Source organism: Bombus flavifrons, chromosome 10, assembly GCF_040668555.2.
Source record: "Bombus flavifrons isolate JBK064 chromosome 10, iyBomFlav1_principal, whole genome shotgun sequence".
Classification (NCBI taxonomy): domain Eukaryota; kingdom Metazoa; phylum Arthropoda; class Insecta; order Hymenoptera; family Apidae; genus Bombus; species Bombus flavifrons.
In genome coordinates this window covers 3,690,084-3,706,965 of record NC_138451.1, presented here as the reverse complement: position 1 = coordinate 3,706,965, position 16,882 = coordinate 3,690,084, and the positions used below count along the sequence as shown (strand labels likewise).

Below are 16,882 nucleotides of genomic sequence, written 5' to 3'. Positions count from 1 at the left end.
CAAATAATTATTTTTGTTATTCATTATGCTATAGTACATAGTTGTAATAATGTCTTAAAAGATAAATTGAATGAACCTTGTAATTATTAATACAAAATCTATTTTTGTATTTTTTACTATAATTTAAAAATAATTCTAACAGATAGAATTTCAAATCACTGTATTTCTTTGCATACATTTCAAACATCTTGAATGTCCAGTATCATTCTTTAATGCTGATAGGATAAATTTATCATTTCTTTCATCCTTCCATTAAAGTTCTTTAAAACTTTATCACATTACACATATGTATATACATAAATATAAAAATGTCCTTAATCATTCTCTGATTTTCTACGTTTTTTTGAACGTGGACTGTCTGTATCATGAGGACTTGGAGTGATGTGACTTCTTTTTCTTTTTATACTACTTTCACTAGCCTCACTACTACTACTTGCTGCAGTTCTTGTTTCTCTCCTGAGTGTTCCCTCCCCTGTAACCTGTACTAATATCTAAACAAAATTAAACAATGTTAGATTCCTTGAAAATAGTAATTATGCATAGAAAATAATATTACATTTATATATTTACCTGCATATGCTGTAGACATTCTTCCTGCATTGAAACTGCCATTTTGTAAATAAATGTATCATGTTTATTATACATAATGGCATTTTGAAACATTAACATGACATCACGTTGAAAATGCATCGTAGATCTAATTGTTCCATTGTCTATATTTTTTTTAATAGTGGATAAGTCCATAGGTCTAAAGATAACTGAATGATATCCAGGTGCTTGATCTTCTGTAATAGGTCTCAAAAATACAGATGCATACTTATGTGTAGCAAGTCGATTATAAACCAACATGACTGCCTTCTTCCATGCCCTATAATCTGCACCTTCTCCAGTACCTTCATTTTCAGGTTCACTATCAATACAAACATTTTGTTTTTTTGAATAAGTTTTCATAGCACGTCCTCCACTTAACTTGCTTAATGATGATTCTTCTTCATCTAATTCAGCAGTATCTTCTCCAGCACTTATTATAGATTCTAGCTCTTTTTTTACATTTTGTTCAGTATCTATGCCTTTTTTCTCTTCTTTCTCTTCTTTTATTTGAATTTCTTTATGAACTTCTGATATTACAGAATTTTCCAATTGAATTTTTGTCTCCTCTTCGACTTTTGAGTCTTCATATGTATTTTCTTCTTTCTTTACAATGGAAATGTCAAACTCAGATTTAATAGAATCTGCAGGTTCTGTTTTTGAAGTTTCTATATCTTCTGGAGATACCAGTTGATCTTCCTTGACCTTGATTGACCAATCTTCCACAATTGCTGTTTCCTCTATTTCCTCTTCTTTTATTTCTATATCTTGCAGAATAGAGCTTGCTGTATCTTCAGAAGAATCTTTTGTATCTTCTTTTTTAAATTCATCTGTATAAATTTCTAAAGTTTCTTCTGTTTGTTCCTCTTGAGATTTTTCTGGAGATTCTTCACTTACTTCTATAATAGTTTTTTCTTTGACTACAATTATAGGGTCTTCTTTGAATGATAGATCAATAGATTCTGTGCTCTCAATTGTATTTTCTATTATTTGTTCTTCTGTTATCTTCTTTTTATCATCAGAGCTACTTTCATCATCTTCTAAAATTAAACTAATATCTTGTGATTTTTCTGTATCCTCGGTACTAGGAAGATCATTTGTTACTTCAGATGAAACACTAACAACTTCTGCTGATGGAACATCTTGCTGTTCACCTGTAATTTTAGCAAGATGCATTTCTAATTGATCCAATTCCATATTGCCTTTATTTTCTAACTCTTCAGAGGACACCCTTTGTAGTTTACTAGTAGGTGACTCTTTAATTTCTGGTACAATTACTTCAGTTTCTTGTTCTTCTTCAACTTCATCTTCTGCTATTTCTTCTATTAACTCTTTTGTAGGTATTTTTGAATCATTTTCTTCAGTTTCTACATTTGAAGTAGAATCCATAGTATCAAATTCCTCAATGATTTGTTTCTCTTCTATTGGAATATCTTTGCTATTTTCACCATCCTGAGTGTCTAATTCAGGACAATTCAGCTCTTCATTCAATGTTACTCTTTCATAACATGTACTTTCTTCAGATTTCACTTCTTCTGATGCACTTGGTATGGTTTCAGATACTTCCGCAACAATAACTTTATGTTCTTGTGGTTCAATAGCAACTGTCCCTATAATTTCTGCAATATTTGATGTACTGGAATCAATTTCTTCAATAGCCATTTCACTTTCTGGTGAATTAGAAAGTGATACAACTTCATCTACATCTCTGGGTTCTGGCCGTTCTGTTACCACTGGTACTTCTTGAATTTGAGGTACAGTAAGGGTATTAATTGTTGATGTAGTTGTATCTATAGTTTGTGGACTACCAGTAATTTCTTCTTTTATCAACTCTTCTATATCTCCAATAATTTCATTGATTTCATCTTTGTCTATTACATCTGCCATTATATCTTTACGTATTACATCATCTATATGATCTATAATCTGTACCATACTTTCTGTAGATGGCATATTTGGAGTGCTAATTGTAAGAGGCTGAGCAGATACAGATGTTTCATTTTGTATTGTAACTTGATGCATAGGTTGAGGTTGAAGACTGTGAACTTCAGTAGGAACATTCTGTTGAGATACCATACCTGGAGTTGATTGTAAATTAGGTAGAGGACCCCTGTGTGCATTAGCAGGCATTTCTAATAACATAGATAAGGTTGGTGCACCAACTGATGGTCTTTCTGATGATATATTTGAAATTGCAGAAGTAACTAACTGGTGTAATTGTGGAGATACATTTTGCGTCAATTGAGAATTTGGTACTTTAGGACTAGAACTAAGTAGGCTTGTGATCGTAGGAGAGCTTACTTGTGCTGTAGTAGTCGTGGTTTGAGTTTGTGTTGTTGGACTTGGTGATTTTAATAGACTTGTTAACAATGGTGACCTTCCCCCCCTAGCTTTCTTCTCATCTTCATCTGTATTTTCTATTGTTTCTTGAATTTCCATTGTATTTTCAGTAGACTTACGTTGAATTATAGTAGTTCCTGTTTGTGATGAATTTAATTCTTGCTTCTGTTGTCGTTTTGCTAACCATGCAGAATGTGCTCTTGCTTTTTGTTCTTGTTCCCGTTCTTCTTGCTCCATTGCAAGCCACATTTTTTGTAACTTGTCCTCTGATATTGATCCAGATTTTAACATATTTATTTCAGCTTTAAGCTGTTGGTATTCATCCTTTTGGAAAGCTAATATTTGCCTTAGTTCAACTAACCTTTCTTGCGTTAACCTTCTAACTATTGATTCACCTGTAGTTTCTCCACTTTCCCTTTTCTTCCTCTTGGGGGTATCTGCATTTTCCAATAAATGTGCATATTGAATGGCACAAGATTTTTGAGAAAACCAATCAGGTGGTCTTAATGTTTCTTTTTCAACAAATGCTTTTAATGATCGTGATACACTCATCCAATTTTGATCTCCTGACTTCAATACACTAGAAGCTAAACATAGTTGTTCACGAGTACTCCAAGTATCATATGATCTTTTTACTTTTAATCCTGCAAATAATATAATATTTAATAAATATAAATTATTTAATAAATTAAATTTTATATAATCGACACTTTCAATACTATTGTAAGCATGTAATATTTATGTTTTCAAGTATTAATTGGTTGTTTACATTATATAGGTTAAGAAGCAGCGATTTATTTTTTTTGTAATCATATAAAAGTAAATGGTAATATATTATATCATTTATCATTATGATAAAATATTTATAATGTGATACTACGGTAATCTATTATTAATTAAATATAAAAGTATGTATTAATATAATCCTGTTAACCTCTAAATTATGAACTATAGTACACAACAACAAACTTACTGTCTTGCACTGATGTCATACTTTTAAAGCGAGTATCTTATATTTTCGAATATGTATAGTATAAATATCAAAAATTTCTAAACAAATCAAACATTAGAAATTTTGTCTCGTTTAGAATTTTTTACGTTTGACAGTTTATACGAAATCTATACAAAAATGAATTCTGTCTATTCTACATGTAGATACTCTACTGAAACGTGGAATGCGCGGACAGCTGATTTCAAACTTGGATGAGAGGAATACGAGAAACAGAAGTGTAATGGCGGATGCAAAGTAAGCTGTCAAAGTATGGTGCATTATATTTTTCCTTTTCATGAACGATTAAATATAGTTCATCGAAGATTAAGTAAGAAGGTAGCAAATATGCGTTGAATAAGTGAAATTATGAAATAAGTAATGCTATCTATGTAATTTGTATATATAACTAAAAGTGAGAATTTCTTGTATATACCAATTAATAACTCTTAAAACAATTTCTACTTTACCATGATGAATAATCGGCGGCGAACAAATAACTTCACTTATGTTAGTTCTTGTGTGAAGTACATGATATTTATGCTCAATTTTGTTTTTTGGGTTAGTAAATGTTTTATATTTTTCATCCTATTAATTATCTTATCATTATTATCACTAATAAATAGAATATAAGTAGACAGTAAGCAGGAATTTATGTATTACATGTATTTGTTATTTATAGATAAATCTTATGAAAAAATCTTATTATATGTAGAGAAATCTTATGAGAATGAAATTTTAAATGTTTTATTTTGTTGTACAGTTATTTGGAGGCCTTTTAATTGGAGTAGGTTTATATGCATTTGTGGATAAATGGCAAGCAACTGGTTCCGTTAGAGTAGAAAATGTATATGATGTGATCCTTAATATTTCACTTGTGATGGTTATCGCTGGAGGAGTAGTCTTTGTTGTGAGTTTTGCAGGATGTGTTGGAGCATTACGCGAAAATACTTGTCTTCTTAAATTTGTTAGTATTATCAGACATATCGTTATATTAAGCAGTTTATTAACACACAAGTAATACTTATTTATTGCAGTATTCACTATGTCTATTGGTATTCTTCTTGCTTGAGATGGGTATTGCAATTGTTGGTTTTGTATTCCCACATACATTGCAATCATTATTGGAGGAGTCATTTACAGATAAAATCATACAAACATATAGAGAAGATCCTGATCTACAAAATTTTATTGATTTTGGGCAACAAAAAGTAAAGACTCTTATAAACAAACATTTATTAAGGTATATTATTATAATTAATAATATTTACAAAATCTATATTTTCATGAACAGTTTAGATGTTGTGGTTTAAGTCAAGAAGGATACTTGGATTGGGGAAAGAATGAATATTTTAATTGCTCCAGTCCTAGTGTTGAACGTTGTGGTGCACCATTTTCATGTTGCATTAATGCTACAGACATATCAGTAAGTACATATTTTTTACATTTTGTTAATGAGAACATATTGGAATTTAAAACGTTATTGAAATGTTTAGAGTGGTCTTGTGAATATAATGTGTGGCTATAAAGTGCAAATGTTACCAGTATCTGAAGCAGGCAAGAAAGTATGGACTAGTGGTTGCATTGAAATTGTACGAAGTTGGGCAGAACGTAATTTGTACACGATAGCTGGTATTGCTTTAGGTATAGCTCTTAGTCAACTTTTTGTCATATATCTTGCCAAGACATTGGAAGGTCAAATTGAATTGCAAAAGTCTCGTTGGCATTCCTGAGCTTGACTTCAGGCCACCTACCGCTATCAGATTCATTCTCCTCCCAGCAGGCAGGTGGCCAGTGGCCGAATAAGAGGCCAAGACAATGAAACAAATGTAAATGTCCGGATGACTTTACTTGTTCTTTTTGCAATCTCTGTATACATACTTTGTATTCTTTCTTTGATCAGACTTGTACTTTACTTCAAAAACTATTTTCATGTATATTTAAGCAAAGGCTAGCTTTTATTTTCTTTTATATATTATTCTATTTTTATAACTATTTCCTTTTATCTCCAATACTAACTTATCTTATATCTTTATCGAATCCATATCGATAAATTGTTAAGTGATAATTATATATTTTCTTTCTCGAAATTTTATATATCTTGCATAATCATAGGCTGGTTACTTTTAAAGTACAGTAATTCAACCTAAAGTAGGATATCTGAAAGTGAATATTATTCAATCTACACATTTAGTTACATATAAAATTTGTTGCAAAACTTATTCACATATGAAGAATTTTTAATTAACATAAGATTAATTAAATTAATACTATTAATCATGTATAAGACGGAATTGATTTTATAAAAATATTAATTCTTTCGTTATACATAATTTATTATATATATGTATTTATAATACAAAATTTCATATGTTGGTAATTTTTGCATCAAAACTTTAAACCATTATTCGCACATTATATGTAATAATATTATAAGTATTAAAAATATCAAGCCTTTAAATATCCTACAAAAGACTTACATTAAATAGTTTAAGAAGTAGATTTAATTCATAAGAGGTTCATGATTTTTATATTAATATTTTTTTTATATATTTACATAATTATTTGTGAAAAATTTCACCGTGTGTGTCACTACGTGAAACTTTTATAATTTCATAACGTATCAATTACTCAATTCGCCAAAATGTAATAAAATAATGATACGGTTAAAACACGCACATGGTTAAAAATATTATTCAATATCTCTCTTGCTATCTATATTTATCTTTTTTAACATTTATATAAGCACATTACAAGATATTAGTAAGTATATAGTTGTTTCTAAATCGATATTGTTGATTCTTTTATTATGCTATATTAGTGTAATTGAAGTAAGTCAAAAAAGGAAAGAACGTCCAGTGCCAAAGTCAAAGTATCATCATTGTTTTATTTGAAACAAACTTGACAATAATCTGGTGTAAATGATTTGTTTATTAAGTACATACATAGTACATCTGCGTGTCTTTTTATCAAGAATAAATGTAAAACTGATATATATAAAACCATCTAGTTTGTAATAAACAAATATTATTCTAAAACTGTGTTCTTACCACTATCAATAAATTGTTGTATACTTATAAATCATATTTTAAGAATGTATAGACCAAAAGGAAAGAAATTGTTATTACTTCTTGTAAATATTTATTTATATAAAGTAGTATCTACAAACATACTATCTGAATATTCTAAAATAACACTTTGTCCATCTATAAGTTCCAAATTTTCAAGCAATTTTATTAATGGTGTATCCATTTCATTACATATTAGTGCACCAGTTATATGATGAAATAATTGTAGTTTAGATGCTCCTGCTACATTATTATTGTTGGATACTTTTAATATATTAGCTATTGAGTCTATAGCTTTCCCAATTGTCCAGTTCATATTCACATAAATACCTTTAGATGGTCCTATATGTTTGTTAGATATTGTAGTTGGGGGATATACAAGAAAATAACATCTTTCATTTACTGGTACATTTTTTGAACCAACAGCAGAACCCTTTACACGCATAAGTCTTACCTAATTAAATAATAATTAAATATACAAATATGTAACATTTTTTGTCAACTATTTAAATGATATAACATACTTTATTGGCCATTGTAGTATTTTTGGATTTCTTCAAAGTATCTGAAATTTCTTGATCTACTATAGCTTTTGCTTCAGCAAATTGTTTTTTTGGAATTTGCCATTTTTTCAACTTTGTTGTTTTTTCTTCATTAGTATATTCCAGGCAGCCATGATATCTATGTTGTAGACAAAAGTGTTTCTTACATTTGATACATTGCATTTCAATGGGTGAAGTTTCTTTGCACAATTCATCTGAACATGTATAATTTGGTGCTCTTATTTTGGTATATGTAATCTTATCTTTCAAACCTAGGCACTTATGAGAACCTATATGAAAATGCTCCTTGCAAAATAAGTCATGGCAATGATTGCATTCAAATGGTAAAAAATTTAATTGTTTGCAATCTTTGATTGAACATCTCTCCCCAACATTTGGAAACTCCATTTTTAAATCTATAATACGAGATACGTACAATACGTACACTATAGCAGAAAAATAATTTAAATAAATTATTAATGTGCTACTTGTGTCCAGTCGTTATATGTATATAATAAGTTATTACCTATATTCAATTATGAGACGGCGTTGGTGAATGTAAATGGTTCTCACTGAGAGTTCCTAAAGCTAGGTTATTCCACTTTTGTTCTAATTCCTTTAGTGTCATATGAGAATCACCGTTGTCACTTTCAGGATCAGGTAATTCTTGATTTGGCACTACAATATCGTCAATAGGCAAACGCTCTTTATGCCAGATCTCGTCAATTAAATCTAATAATCTACCATCTCTGCACACTTGACTGTCCATACCGCAAAATATAATATTTTTTCAATATTTTCTTCTATTTATATAAAAAAAAACTAACAAAATAATATATTCGATTATCAATTATAATAAATTTAATAACATTGAAAAATCTTTGTCACTGTCATAGCGTAATAAAGATAGCCAACTCTATATCTAAGATCGTATACTAAATGTTGTTATCGTCTGCTACCGTCGATTAAGAAGATTTCACGATCAAGAAATAAGTAGTATTATCAGAGAGGATATTCCTCTCTGGTATTATGTATCAAAATTTACTAAAATGAATACATATTTTATTTTTATTCAACATTCTTACATTAAGGTACTTAAAACAATTTCAGTTGTACTAATAATACTATTATTTAAATTGTTTAAAATTATTTTTTTTATGATTACACTTATTAAAGAAATTTCAAATTATTAATAAATTTTAATTAGAAAAATAATTTAGTCCTTTGGTACATAATTTAATTATACAATTTATGACAATCTACGAGTCGGGTTTTCCCACGATTTGGTTGTTTGTTATCACCATTCATTATAGTCAACTCTTTGCAGTCATTCTTCATAATAAACGATTACATATTTCCTTTTAGTTTTGTATTAGCCATCTTGTTTCTTATTTTCATTGGATAATCGATTTGGATCACGTTCTTCGCTTAATTTGTTGCAAACTCCTTCTTTGATATCGCATGATAGTCCGTCGGCGCAAGGACAAAAGATGTAATAGACATCCTTTAATGTCAATACAGAACCATCTGGATATCCAAGGGTCACGTTAAGCGTTGAAACGTTACCTGGTCTACAAACTTCTCCCTCTTTTTGCATAGCTTTACATTGTGGTATACTATACCTCATTGGCCCTAGAATTACATGTTGATCACTAACATTCCTTGTTCTTAAAGTAATAATTACCTTTGAGTAGTTTATTAACATCTTATTGAAAAACAATAAATACCTATGGTACAACAATAGCCTGGTTGACATTCTGTGTTGCTCTGACAACGTATATAATCCGATTTATCAGCTTGCGCGTTGCAGGGACATGCCAATGCGAATAAAAAAATAGAAATCACAAAAATTGGCGTCATCATTGTTATTTTTGCTCGCTGACTCCTGCAACGAAAAATCATCTCCTTTTTTTTATTGTTCATAATAATTTCAACATTATATACAAGCCACATATGATTTAATAAAAATAATTATCTGTAGGATCGACTGTACCTATTATTTTAACGCGATATCTTTTTTCATTCTTCATGCACGATTTAATTTTACAATTATAGATATTGTTTTAAATGATATATCTTAGGAAGTATATAAATAACGTTACATAGGATCGTCTTATATGGAGCTATCTTTGTCAGAATTTCACGATTAGTCACGATAGTCACGCGTTGATCGTAAAGTTAAAATATAGATAGAGGATGTAGTATTCAAAACTGTATTTAATACTTGTCTTAATTTCGATGTTCCAGAGATATCGCATTATGCTATTTGATTACCGCGACCTTCAACTTTCTTTCATTTGTGATAATATGTCACTATAAATTACACAATTTCTGTGAATAGTGTAATAAACTAAATTGTTTTGAAGAGATAGTCCACAGTTATCGTGATGTGTCAAGACTCGAATCATGCAGTTGTGAATGATTTGAAATTAGAAATCAGAATAATAATGGAATTGGAATTCGTTAAATTGCATTCGAGACAATTAAAATATCGTACAAAAATATCGACAATATCGTAAAAATTTCATATAGAGTAAACATTTATTACAAATACTACTGTACAAAAATTGTATGTAATTATAATAGAAAATTTTAGTAAGAAAATTAATTTAGTTAAATGGTTGTGTTTAAAATTTCAGTAGACCACAGTGTTTTTACAAAAGTAGTGGACAAAGCAGCAATGGACAAAGTATTTTTTACAAACTTCAAAGATAGCAAGTCTATAGTGTTACGTTTACAAATACAATCATTCGTAATCACGTTTAATTAATCTGAAACACTTTTTAATCGCGAACACCAGTTTTTCCTGTTCGCTTTTTCGTTTAAAAAAAGAATTGAAAATATTATAAAACTGTATATAAGTACATATGCGTGAACACTTACGAATCTTGTACGCAGTCTGCAGTCGGTAAACACTTGTTCACATTTGATCGCACAAATCGATGGTCTCTCTTTATATCAGCAGCTTCTCCGCTTCTTTTATTCCTCTAAACAAACGGTTCGCGCGTATTTTTGATCAAAATAAGACTTCCGTTTGACGCGTCTCTGTATGTGTCAAATTAATTGCATTATACTGTAAAAATGTATTTTTAAAAGTAATTGAGTGATACAGAATATTTTATTTTAATATAAAGAAACGGTAACTTATCGATCAAAGTAATTTATACTTGACATCATAAAAAAATACGCAATACGTAATTAATTTCTGCGATCTTCTTTTAATAAATTTAATGCGATGTGAATCACATATTCGACGTATGTAAATGATAAATTCAACAAAAGATCGTCTATTTATAATTATGTTATTACGTAATCAATTGAATGGAAATTCCAAGATGTGAGATCGCATCAGATTCTGAAAACATACGTAGATCGATAATTGATGTTATTGTTTCGCATTAATACGATGATGTCGATCAGCAGAAGTGCATAAATATTGACAATATACCAATCTAATTTACATTTGTTAAAAAAAGATCAAGTTTCGTAAAAAAATACACAAAATTAGTCATTCAATTAGCGTTTAATTTGATGTTTTTTTAGTTAAATAGAGATACGTGAAACATGTCAGGTACTTGTACGTAAAATTGTTATTTGTACATTGGTATTTATATATAAAACTGCTATTAAGTATTTCCTCATTTTTGATTACTCATTTTCTAGTTTATGTTATCATGGGACCAGCATTTCCTCCAAACAATTTACATAATTTGTATTCACCTGCGGGTATTAGTAATTGCACAAGTTCGATTCGGTCCTGACCGATTTGGTAACGTTAATATATTTCGGTGCTTCTCCGCTAGATGTTCTTACTACCGTCGAACACAGACCAAAACTGTCCCCTTCTATAGATAGAATAGGTGAAGCTGGAAATAACCTCATATCATATGCAAGGGATTATGATGTTTTCGGTTTTTTGGGGTTACAACTATTTATAAAATGAGCTATTTCATTATGTGCCATTTAAAATGGTCAAATACACATTAGCGCCGTTAAACACAAGATAATTCATTGCTGTGTCTTTCAGCATTAATTAACAATTTACTAAGAAATTACTAATTTCGTGATGGAACAAATACTTTTGTGAGATCGGTGATTCCACCTTTATTTTCAATTTTCATCTATTCAATCATGGTAATTTATATGTAATTATACAACATTTAAGAAATATGTAAAGATTTTATATTCAAAATAATGAAATGTTTTAGGCTCTCTTAGGTGCTCAATTAGTTATAACACTGATTATGGTCAGTGTTATCCAAAAAGTAACTCCACATTTTTCTTTGGCAAGATGGATTTTATGTTCTACTGGGTAATTCTTTAAATAATGAGAATATTGACTATATATGATATCTAGAATTAACGAAAGATATTATAACTAATAGGTTGACACGTTACTTGTATCCAACTGATCAACAGCTTAGAACTCTTGCTGGTGTGCCTAAAGAGAAACCCAAGAAAGGTAAACATACTGAAAATGGGAAGGTTGGAGATGTTTTTCATGTTCCTAGAAATTTGGATATCACGCTTGAGAGTGCTAAGATAACTACGTTAGATGTAGTGCATTTAAAATATTATACAGAGTGTCAGTGGTTATTGGACTTTTCTATCTATGCTACTGCAGTTTATATCATGACAGAGGTTGGTAATTATACCTTCTTTTCCTTCATATCTGTATTTCCATTGATACTTTGTAGTTGTATTTATTTGCCATTTCACAGATATATAATTATTTATATCCAATCAAAGATGAAATTAATCTAAGTATGCTTTGGTGCTCACTAGTTCTGGGTTTTGCATTGTATCCTTTTTATAATTGATTTATATTATTGTAATAGCACATAGATCTCTTCAAAAAGTATGTTCCTTATTTAATATTTAGTAAAGTGTTACTTTCTCTTTGGGTGCAATACTTTAAGGGAGAGGAGAGTATAGGTGAAAGGTCTACATGTATTGTAACTGGATTTGCTTATCTTCTCATAGCTATGATGGTTCTTATTGTTGATGAAAACAACCTTGAAATTGGATTGGATAAAGCTTATGCAAGTTTCAATCATAGTGCATCTCTTTTTCTAGATAATCAAGGTCTTTCTTCTACGTAAGTTTATAAAATTCATGCAAGAATGTTTGTAAATTATCGTATTTTTATTTTATTCAAATAAAGTCATGAAATAACTTTTCTTTCATAGAGGGCCAGCATCAAAAATTGTAGTAAAGTTCTTCCTTGCTTTGTGGTGTGGTTTACTTGGCTCTTTGTTTACTTTCCCAGGATTAAGAGTGTCAAGAATGCATTGGGATGCATTGAGGTATTAAAATTAAATAAATCTTTAAATTATGCAATTTAAAAAAAAATATATATTTCAGATATTATAAAGATCAAAAGTTGTTATTGTTAATAGCAAACATCAGTTATGCCTCTCCACTTTTATTAGTAAGTTTATGGATTAAGCCTGTAAGCAGAGATTACCTTACAGTCAGAATATTTAGTGGTATGAATGGACCATTGTAAGTTAAGAAATAATGATTACTACAATACACTTATCCATACAAGTTTTTCTTTCTAGATGTATTTTTGCAGGATGACAACTTCGGCTTTTGAGAGTATGAGATTAATTGCAATTATAGTTGCAGTTCTGTTAAAATTTGTATTAATGCCAATGTACTTGCAATCGTATCTCAATCTAGCTATGCAACGGTTAGAGAATCAAAAGAAAGAAGCTGGTAGAATTACAAATGTTGATTTGCAGAAAAAGGTATCAAAATTAAGTGATACATAATATTAACACTTAGCCAACCGCGCACGCCACAGTGAGGTATACATTTTCCACCGTATTCGAACAATCCAACCTATATGCTGTCCACCGCGCATTTTTCCAAGTATCGAGGACTAATATTCACTACTTAAAAAACAAAGAAGTCTAAAAATTACTTAAATGGTCAATTATATTTTGCGGTAATTTTTTATTTAACGATTTCACATATTGTTTATACAAAACATCAAATTAAAGGTATATATTAAAAGTATAAAAAAATATAGGTAAAATTAAAAACATTAAAGATGACTAAAGATAAATAACACGACTTGAACGTGAAATTAAAAATTCATAATGCATTTTAATATTTTTTTACAATGTGGTGTCGTTCGATTATAACTCTATTTAGTTATAACTGATAGTGTAACTTTTTAATTAATTTTAACACTACTAAATCGGTGTATTTTATTATATACTGTGCTTCATAAAAGCAGAAAAAGTGGTGCAATTAATTGGGAACAATTCCAGGTAAATAATAACTGATAATAACAAAAAAAAAAAGAAGGGAAAACGCGTTACAAAAATCAAAAAGGGAGATCTCTCCGTTCGGTCACGCAGCGATGTACTTTACAGGGGGGAGATCTACTTATTCGGTTGGCTAAGTATTAAGTAAGAGAAAATATAATTAATTACTCGATACGAAATGCCTTTCTTATATTTAATTTCAGATTGCGGCAGTATTCTACTATTTGTGCGTTGTGGCTTTGCAGTTTACTGTTCCCATAATCATATGTTTATTTTTTACATTCATGTATAAAACTCTAGGTAATACAGATATCACTAGAATATTATATTAATTGCAATTATGATTTTCTAATTACTTTTATATATCAGGTGGTTATACATGGGAAGGGATTTTAAAAGGACCGTTACTCGAAGAATGTCCAGCTGATGAGCCACCAAAATCTTTACCAAACATAATGAATGCCCATGATAATGAAAAAACTGTTGCGCAAACGGCGCAAGATTTTCAACTTGCTCTGAGTTCCTTAAAGCAGGTAACAGTTGCGATGTAGTTCTTGTGTTAATAATGTTAATATATACTTAACGTTAATAATAACAACGTTAATAATGTTAATATATATACTAAGAATATTTCTTGTACAACAGATATTCACTGTGGACGTATATAGAGGGTTATTAGGTTTAGCAACATGGTGGAGTTGTTTTGCATTGTTTGCAACTACCGCTATGGGTATGTTTTACCAATCATACTTCTCTAATATGTAAAACAAAGCTATGGTAGGCAGCATTTGTTGTCACTTCGCACAAATTTATGTCGTTAGTTGGTTTATCAATGTAAGACCATTGGATTATTTAACAAATGTATCTTAAAAATGACTTATTTTGAAAATTGTACCTACATTAAGGTACGCACAATACTGGCTGTCTAATGGAAATGTTAATGCTAATTTGAAAAATTTTATAATATGCATAGCAATAAAAATCTTACAATTATAATATGTATAAATGCTATATCGAAATTATAAAATTTAAGATAACTACGTCTTTGCATTGCGATCTTTTTATTGGATACTGTATATAATATATAATACTTATATAAAAATTTAGAACATTTTATCATACCAAGTATTATAAATTTAAGAAAATGAAAAGGAATTTAAAAGTGTTTTACAATTAAAAATAAGTGAGGCTTCCGAATGAGTACGAGACATAAATGAATCGAATCACTGCCAGTAAAATAACCTATTTAATATTCGACGAACGACTAACTGATTACAATTAATAAATCGTTTGCGTATCAGTTTGACGTTAGGGTAGATGAAAGTAACTTTCATCAATAATGTTACGATCATAAGCGGATCAAACAGAGATATTTCACTGCCTTGTACGTATTCGCTTTAATAGTATTTAATTAAAATCTTGTATATATTTCTGTACAAAGTGCTCATTAAAATTTTATGTACAAGAATTGATAATTTTATCGTCGATGTTTTGTGATCTCTAATGACCATTGCGTAAATTTGAACGAAGTTTTTCTCCCTGTCTCTTTTGTTCTTTACAAACCTAATTATTGTATAGTGCATAAAATCACGATGTTCTATAAAAGGGAAAACTATATCGAGTAATTGTTATTCATGGACTGTGCCATCTCGGTATTTTGGAGAAAGTGTGATTCAACGTATTCAAAATGTGCCGATGCTATCACGTATGCTATGCTACTCACGTATCAACCAGGTTGCTTCCGCGATATATAACTCCCCACAGAGTATCTTAGCGTCAGAATAGCTGCTTGATTTTCGTCGGTGATAATACTATCGTTTATTCTAGTGAAAAACTTTGAAAGTTCTTATAAAACTGCAAAATGTTGGTAAGTACCGCTATGTTACTATTTTCATTGCATGTTTTAATAAAAGTTATTATTTTCAGAAATACGTAGTACTTTCTTGTATTATGCTTCTTTCGGTATATGCCGAACCACCCATTCAAGGTGTAAAACCAACAAATGTACTTGGCACTTCTGATCAGCATGCATCTTTCAGCTTTATCAGACCGGGTTTAACACAAACAGCCTTTGCTTTTAGTGGCCCTAGCTCTCATCAATCGTTTAGTTCCAGTATTGGAAATCCTCATTTAGCACAAAGGGTTCTTCCAAATGTTGCTAATGCACTTGCTTACAAAAATCCTGGCTTAGGTTTGTAGTACATTCAAAATATTAGATACTTTTAGGAACTAGTTGTAACTGGCATACATTTATCATATCAGGTATATTTCCGGTTGGTCCTGTCGCACATGGTTATGCAACTGCACCAGTTGCACCCACTTTTGTTTCTCCTGCACCTGGACCGCTACCCTATCAAACCTCAGTTGATCCAACTTCTGCACTAGCTTATTATCAACAGTTACAGCAATATCAGCAAGCACAGTTACATGGTTATCCTGCATCTAATGCGTATCAAGCACAATTAGCGCAATTACTTGCATTACGGCAAGCTCAAGCTCAAGCTCAAGCTCAAGCTCAAGCTCAAGCTCAAGTTCAAGTTCAAGAACATGTGCAAGCACAAGCACAACAAGTAAGAATGATATGCTAAAGCTACATTGAGTCCTGCATTGTATAAAATTTATATATGATTTTTGTTTAATAGTAATCATCTACAGGTACCTGAACAGATTCAGTTGCAGCAAGAACAACAACACCAAGCTCAGAATTTATTAGGAATTTCTTATTCCGCAGCACCTTCGGTAGCGCGGGTAAAAGTTTCTGGAAATGGTTATAAATTCGATTTCTAAGATATATAAAATCTCATTTCATATTAGTCAAATTACGTGAATTGAAGCAACTTGAAACATTTCTTTAAATTTCTATAGTCTTTCTTATTAGTTACTTGATTTCAAGTTGCTTAATTCATATAACTTGATTAATCTGAATAAGGCTTAAGTGCATTGTATGATAAAAGTTCCATATTTTATATCTTCATATTTTATTTATTTATTTACAGTGCAAATATGAACATTTTTGTACGTTACAGCAACTAAATAAATTGATCTGCAAATATTCAAATCATTTTTACTTCCTGTTCT

At 30.1% G+C, this 16,882-nt stretch overlaps 5 protein-coding genes and 1 long non-coding RNA gene across 8 annotated transcripts; 3 read left to right on the top strand and 3 right to left on the bottom strand.

The window, feature by feature from the left end:
• Brd8 (Bromodomain containing 8) lies at window positions 1–4,072 on the bottom strand. The gene is made up of 3 exons (XM_069121652.1): window positions 3,902–4,072; window positions 571–3,572; window positions 1–491 (listed from the first exon to the last, which is right to left on the bottom strand). The coding sequence occupies exons 1-3, from the start codon at window positions 3,918–3,920 to the stop codon at window positions 315–317; spliced, it is 3,198 nt and encodes a 1,065-aa protein (XP_068977753.1). The 5' UTR covers window positions 3,921–4,072; the 3' UTR covers window positions 1–314.
• An 86-nt stretch (window positions 4,073–4,158) lies between these two features.
• On the top strand, window positions 4,159–6,997 carry LOC138184041 (tetraspanin-33). The gene is made up of 5 exons (XM_069121692.1): window positions 4,159–4,477; window positions 4,680–4,883; window positions 4,954–5,127; window positions 5,211–5,342; window positions 5,413–6,997. The coding sequence occupies exons 1-5, from the start codon at window positions 4,388–4,390 to the stop codon at window positions 5,647–5,649; spliced, it is 837 nt and encodes a 278-aa protein (XP_068977793.1). The 5' UTR covers window positions 4,159–4,387; the 3' UTR covers window positions 5,650–6,997.
• A 37-nt stretch (window positions 6,998–7,034) lies between these two features.
• Window positions 7,035–8,192, bottom strand: LOC138184042 (AN1-type zinc finger protein 1). Of its 2 annotated transcripts, none has more exons than XM_069121694.1 (3): window positions 8,053–8,192; window positions 7,509–7,972; window positions 7,035–7,438 (listed from the first exon to the last, which is right to left on the bottom strand). In XM_069121694.1, the coding sequence occupies exons 2-3, from the start codon at window positions 7,932–7,934 to the stop codon at window positions 7,058–7,060; spliced, it is 807 nt and encodes a 268-aa protein (XP_068977795.1). In that variant the 5' UTR covers window positions 7,935–7,972; window positions 8,053–8,192; the 3' UTR covers window positions 7,035–7,057. The 2 variants fall into 2 exon arrangements, with proteins under 2 accessions (XP_068977795.1, XP_068977794.1); XM_069121693.1 differs by having other exon boundaries at window positions 7,509–7,942; window positions 8,053–8,190.
• Window positions 8,193–9,277: 1,085 nt separating this feature from the next.
• On the bottom strand, window positions 9,278–11,336 carry LOC138184053 (uncharacterized). Its single transcript, XR_011174225.1, has 3 exons — window positions 11,247–11,336; window positions 10,392–10,881; window positions 9,278–9,411 (listed from the first exon to the last, which is right to left on the bottom strand). It is a non-coding gene; the product is annotated as an uncharacterized LOC138184053 (long non-coding RNA).
• A 59-nt stretch (window positions 11,337–11,395) lies between these two features.
• On the top strand, window positions 11,396–15,272 carry emei (transmembrane protein 161-like emei). Its single transcript, XM_069121675.1, has 11 exons — window positions 11,396–11,660; window positions 11,735–11,838; window positions 11,912–12,167; window positions 12,248–12,327; window positions 12,409–12,624; window positions 12,716–12,832; window positions 12,891–13,031; window positions 13,105–13,279; window positions 14,008–14,104; window positions 14,174–14,337; window positions 14,450–15,272. Exons 1-11 carry the CDS (start codon window positions 11,658–11,660, stop codon window positions 14,567–14,569), a joined length of 1,473 nt encoding a protein of 490 aa, XP_068977776.1. The 5' UTR covers window positions 11,396–11,657; the 3' UTR covers window positions 14,570–15,272.
• Window positions 15,273–15,421: 149 nt separating this feature from the next.
• LOC138184044 (probable basic-leucine zipper transcription factor P) lies at window positions 15,422–16,875 on the top strand. Of its 2 annotated transcripts, none has more exons than XM_069121700.1 (4): window positions 15,422–15,671; window positions 15,731–15,995; window positions 16,067–16,374; window positions 16,460–16,875. In XM_069121700.1, exons 1-4 carry the CDS (start codon window positions 15,666–15,668, stop codon window positions 16,589–16,591), a joined length of 711 nt encoding a protein of 236 aa, XP_068977801.1. In that variant the 5' UTR covers window positions 15,422–15,665; the 3' UTR covers window positions 16,592–16,875. The 2 variants fall into 2 exon arrangements, with proteins under 2 accessions (XP_068977801.1, XP_068977802.1); XM_069121701.1 differs by having other exon boundaries at window positions 16,447–16,582.
• The last annotated feature ends 7 nt before the right edge of the window (window positions 16,876–16,882 follow it).

Coding starts and splice junctions, on each gene's coding strand:
- Brd8 (XM_069121652.1), bottom strand. Junction 492..570: donor AATGTCTACAGCATATGCAG/GTAAATATATAA, acceptor AATTTTGTTTAG/ATATTAGTACAGGTTACAGG.
- LOC138184041 (XM_069121692.1), top strand. CDS start 4,388: ATGATGAATAATCGGCGGCGAACAAATAACTTCACTTATGTTAGTTCT. Junction 4,884..4,953: donor ATACTTGTCTTCTTAAATTT/GTTAGTATTATC, acceptor TATTTATTGCAG/TATTCACTATGTCTATTGGT. Junction 5,128..5,210: donor TTGATTTTGGGCAACAAAAA/GTAAAGACTCTT, acceptor TTTCATGAACAG/TTTAGATGTTGTGGTTTAAG.
- LOC138184042 (XM_069121694.1), bottom strand. CDS start 7,934: ATGGAGTTTCCAAATGTTGGGGAGAGATGTTCAATCAAAGATTGCAAA. Junction 7,439..7,508: donor ATACTACAATGGCCAATAAA/GTATGTTATATC, acceptor TTATTTAATTAG/GTAAGACTTATGCGTGTAAA.
- emei (XM_069121675.1), top strand. Junction 12,168..12,247: donor CAGTTTATATCATGACAGAG/GTTGGTAATTAT, acceptor GCCATTTCACAG/ATATATAATTATTTATATCC. Junction 12,833..12,890: donor ATGCATTGGGATGCATTGAG/GTATTAAAATTA, acceptor TATATATTTCAG/ATATTATAAAGATCAAAAGT.
- LOC138184044 (XM_069121700.1), top strand. Junction 15,996..16,066: donor TTACAAAAATCCTGGCTTAG/GTTTGTAGTACA, acceptor TTATCATATCAG/GTATATTTCCGGTTGGTCCT. Junction 16,375..16,459: donor TGCAAGCACAAGCACAACAA/GTAAGAATGATA, acceptor AATCATCTACAG/GTACCTGAACAGATTCAGTT.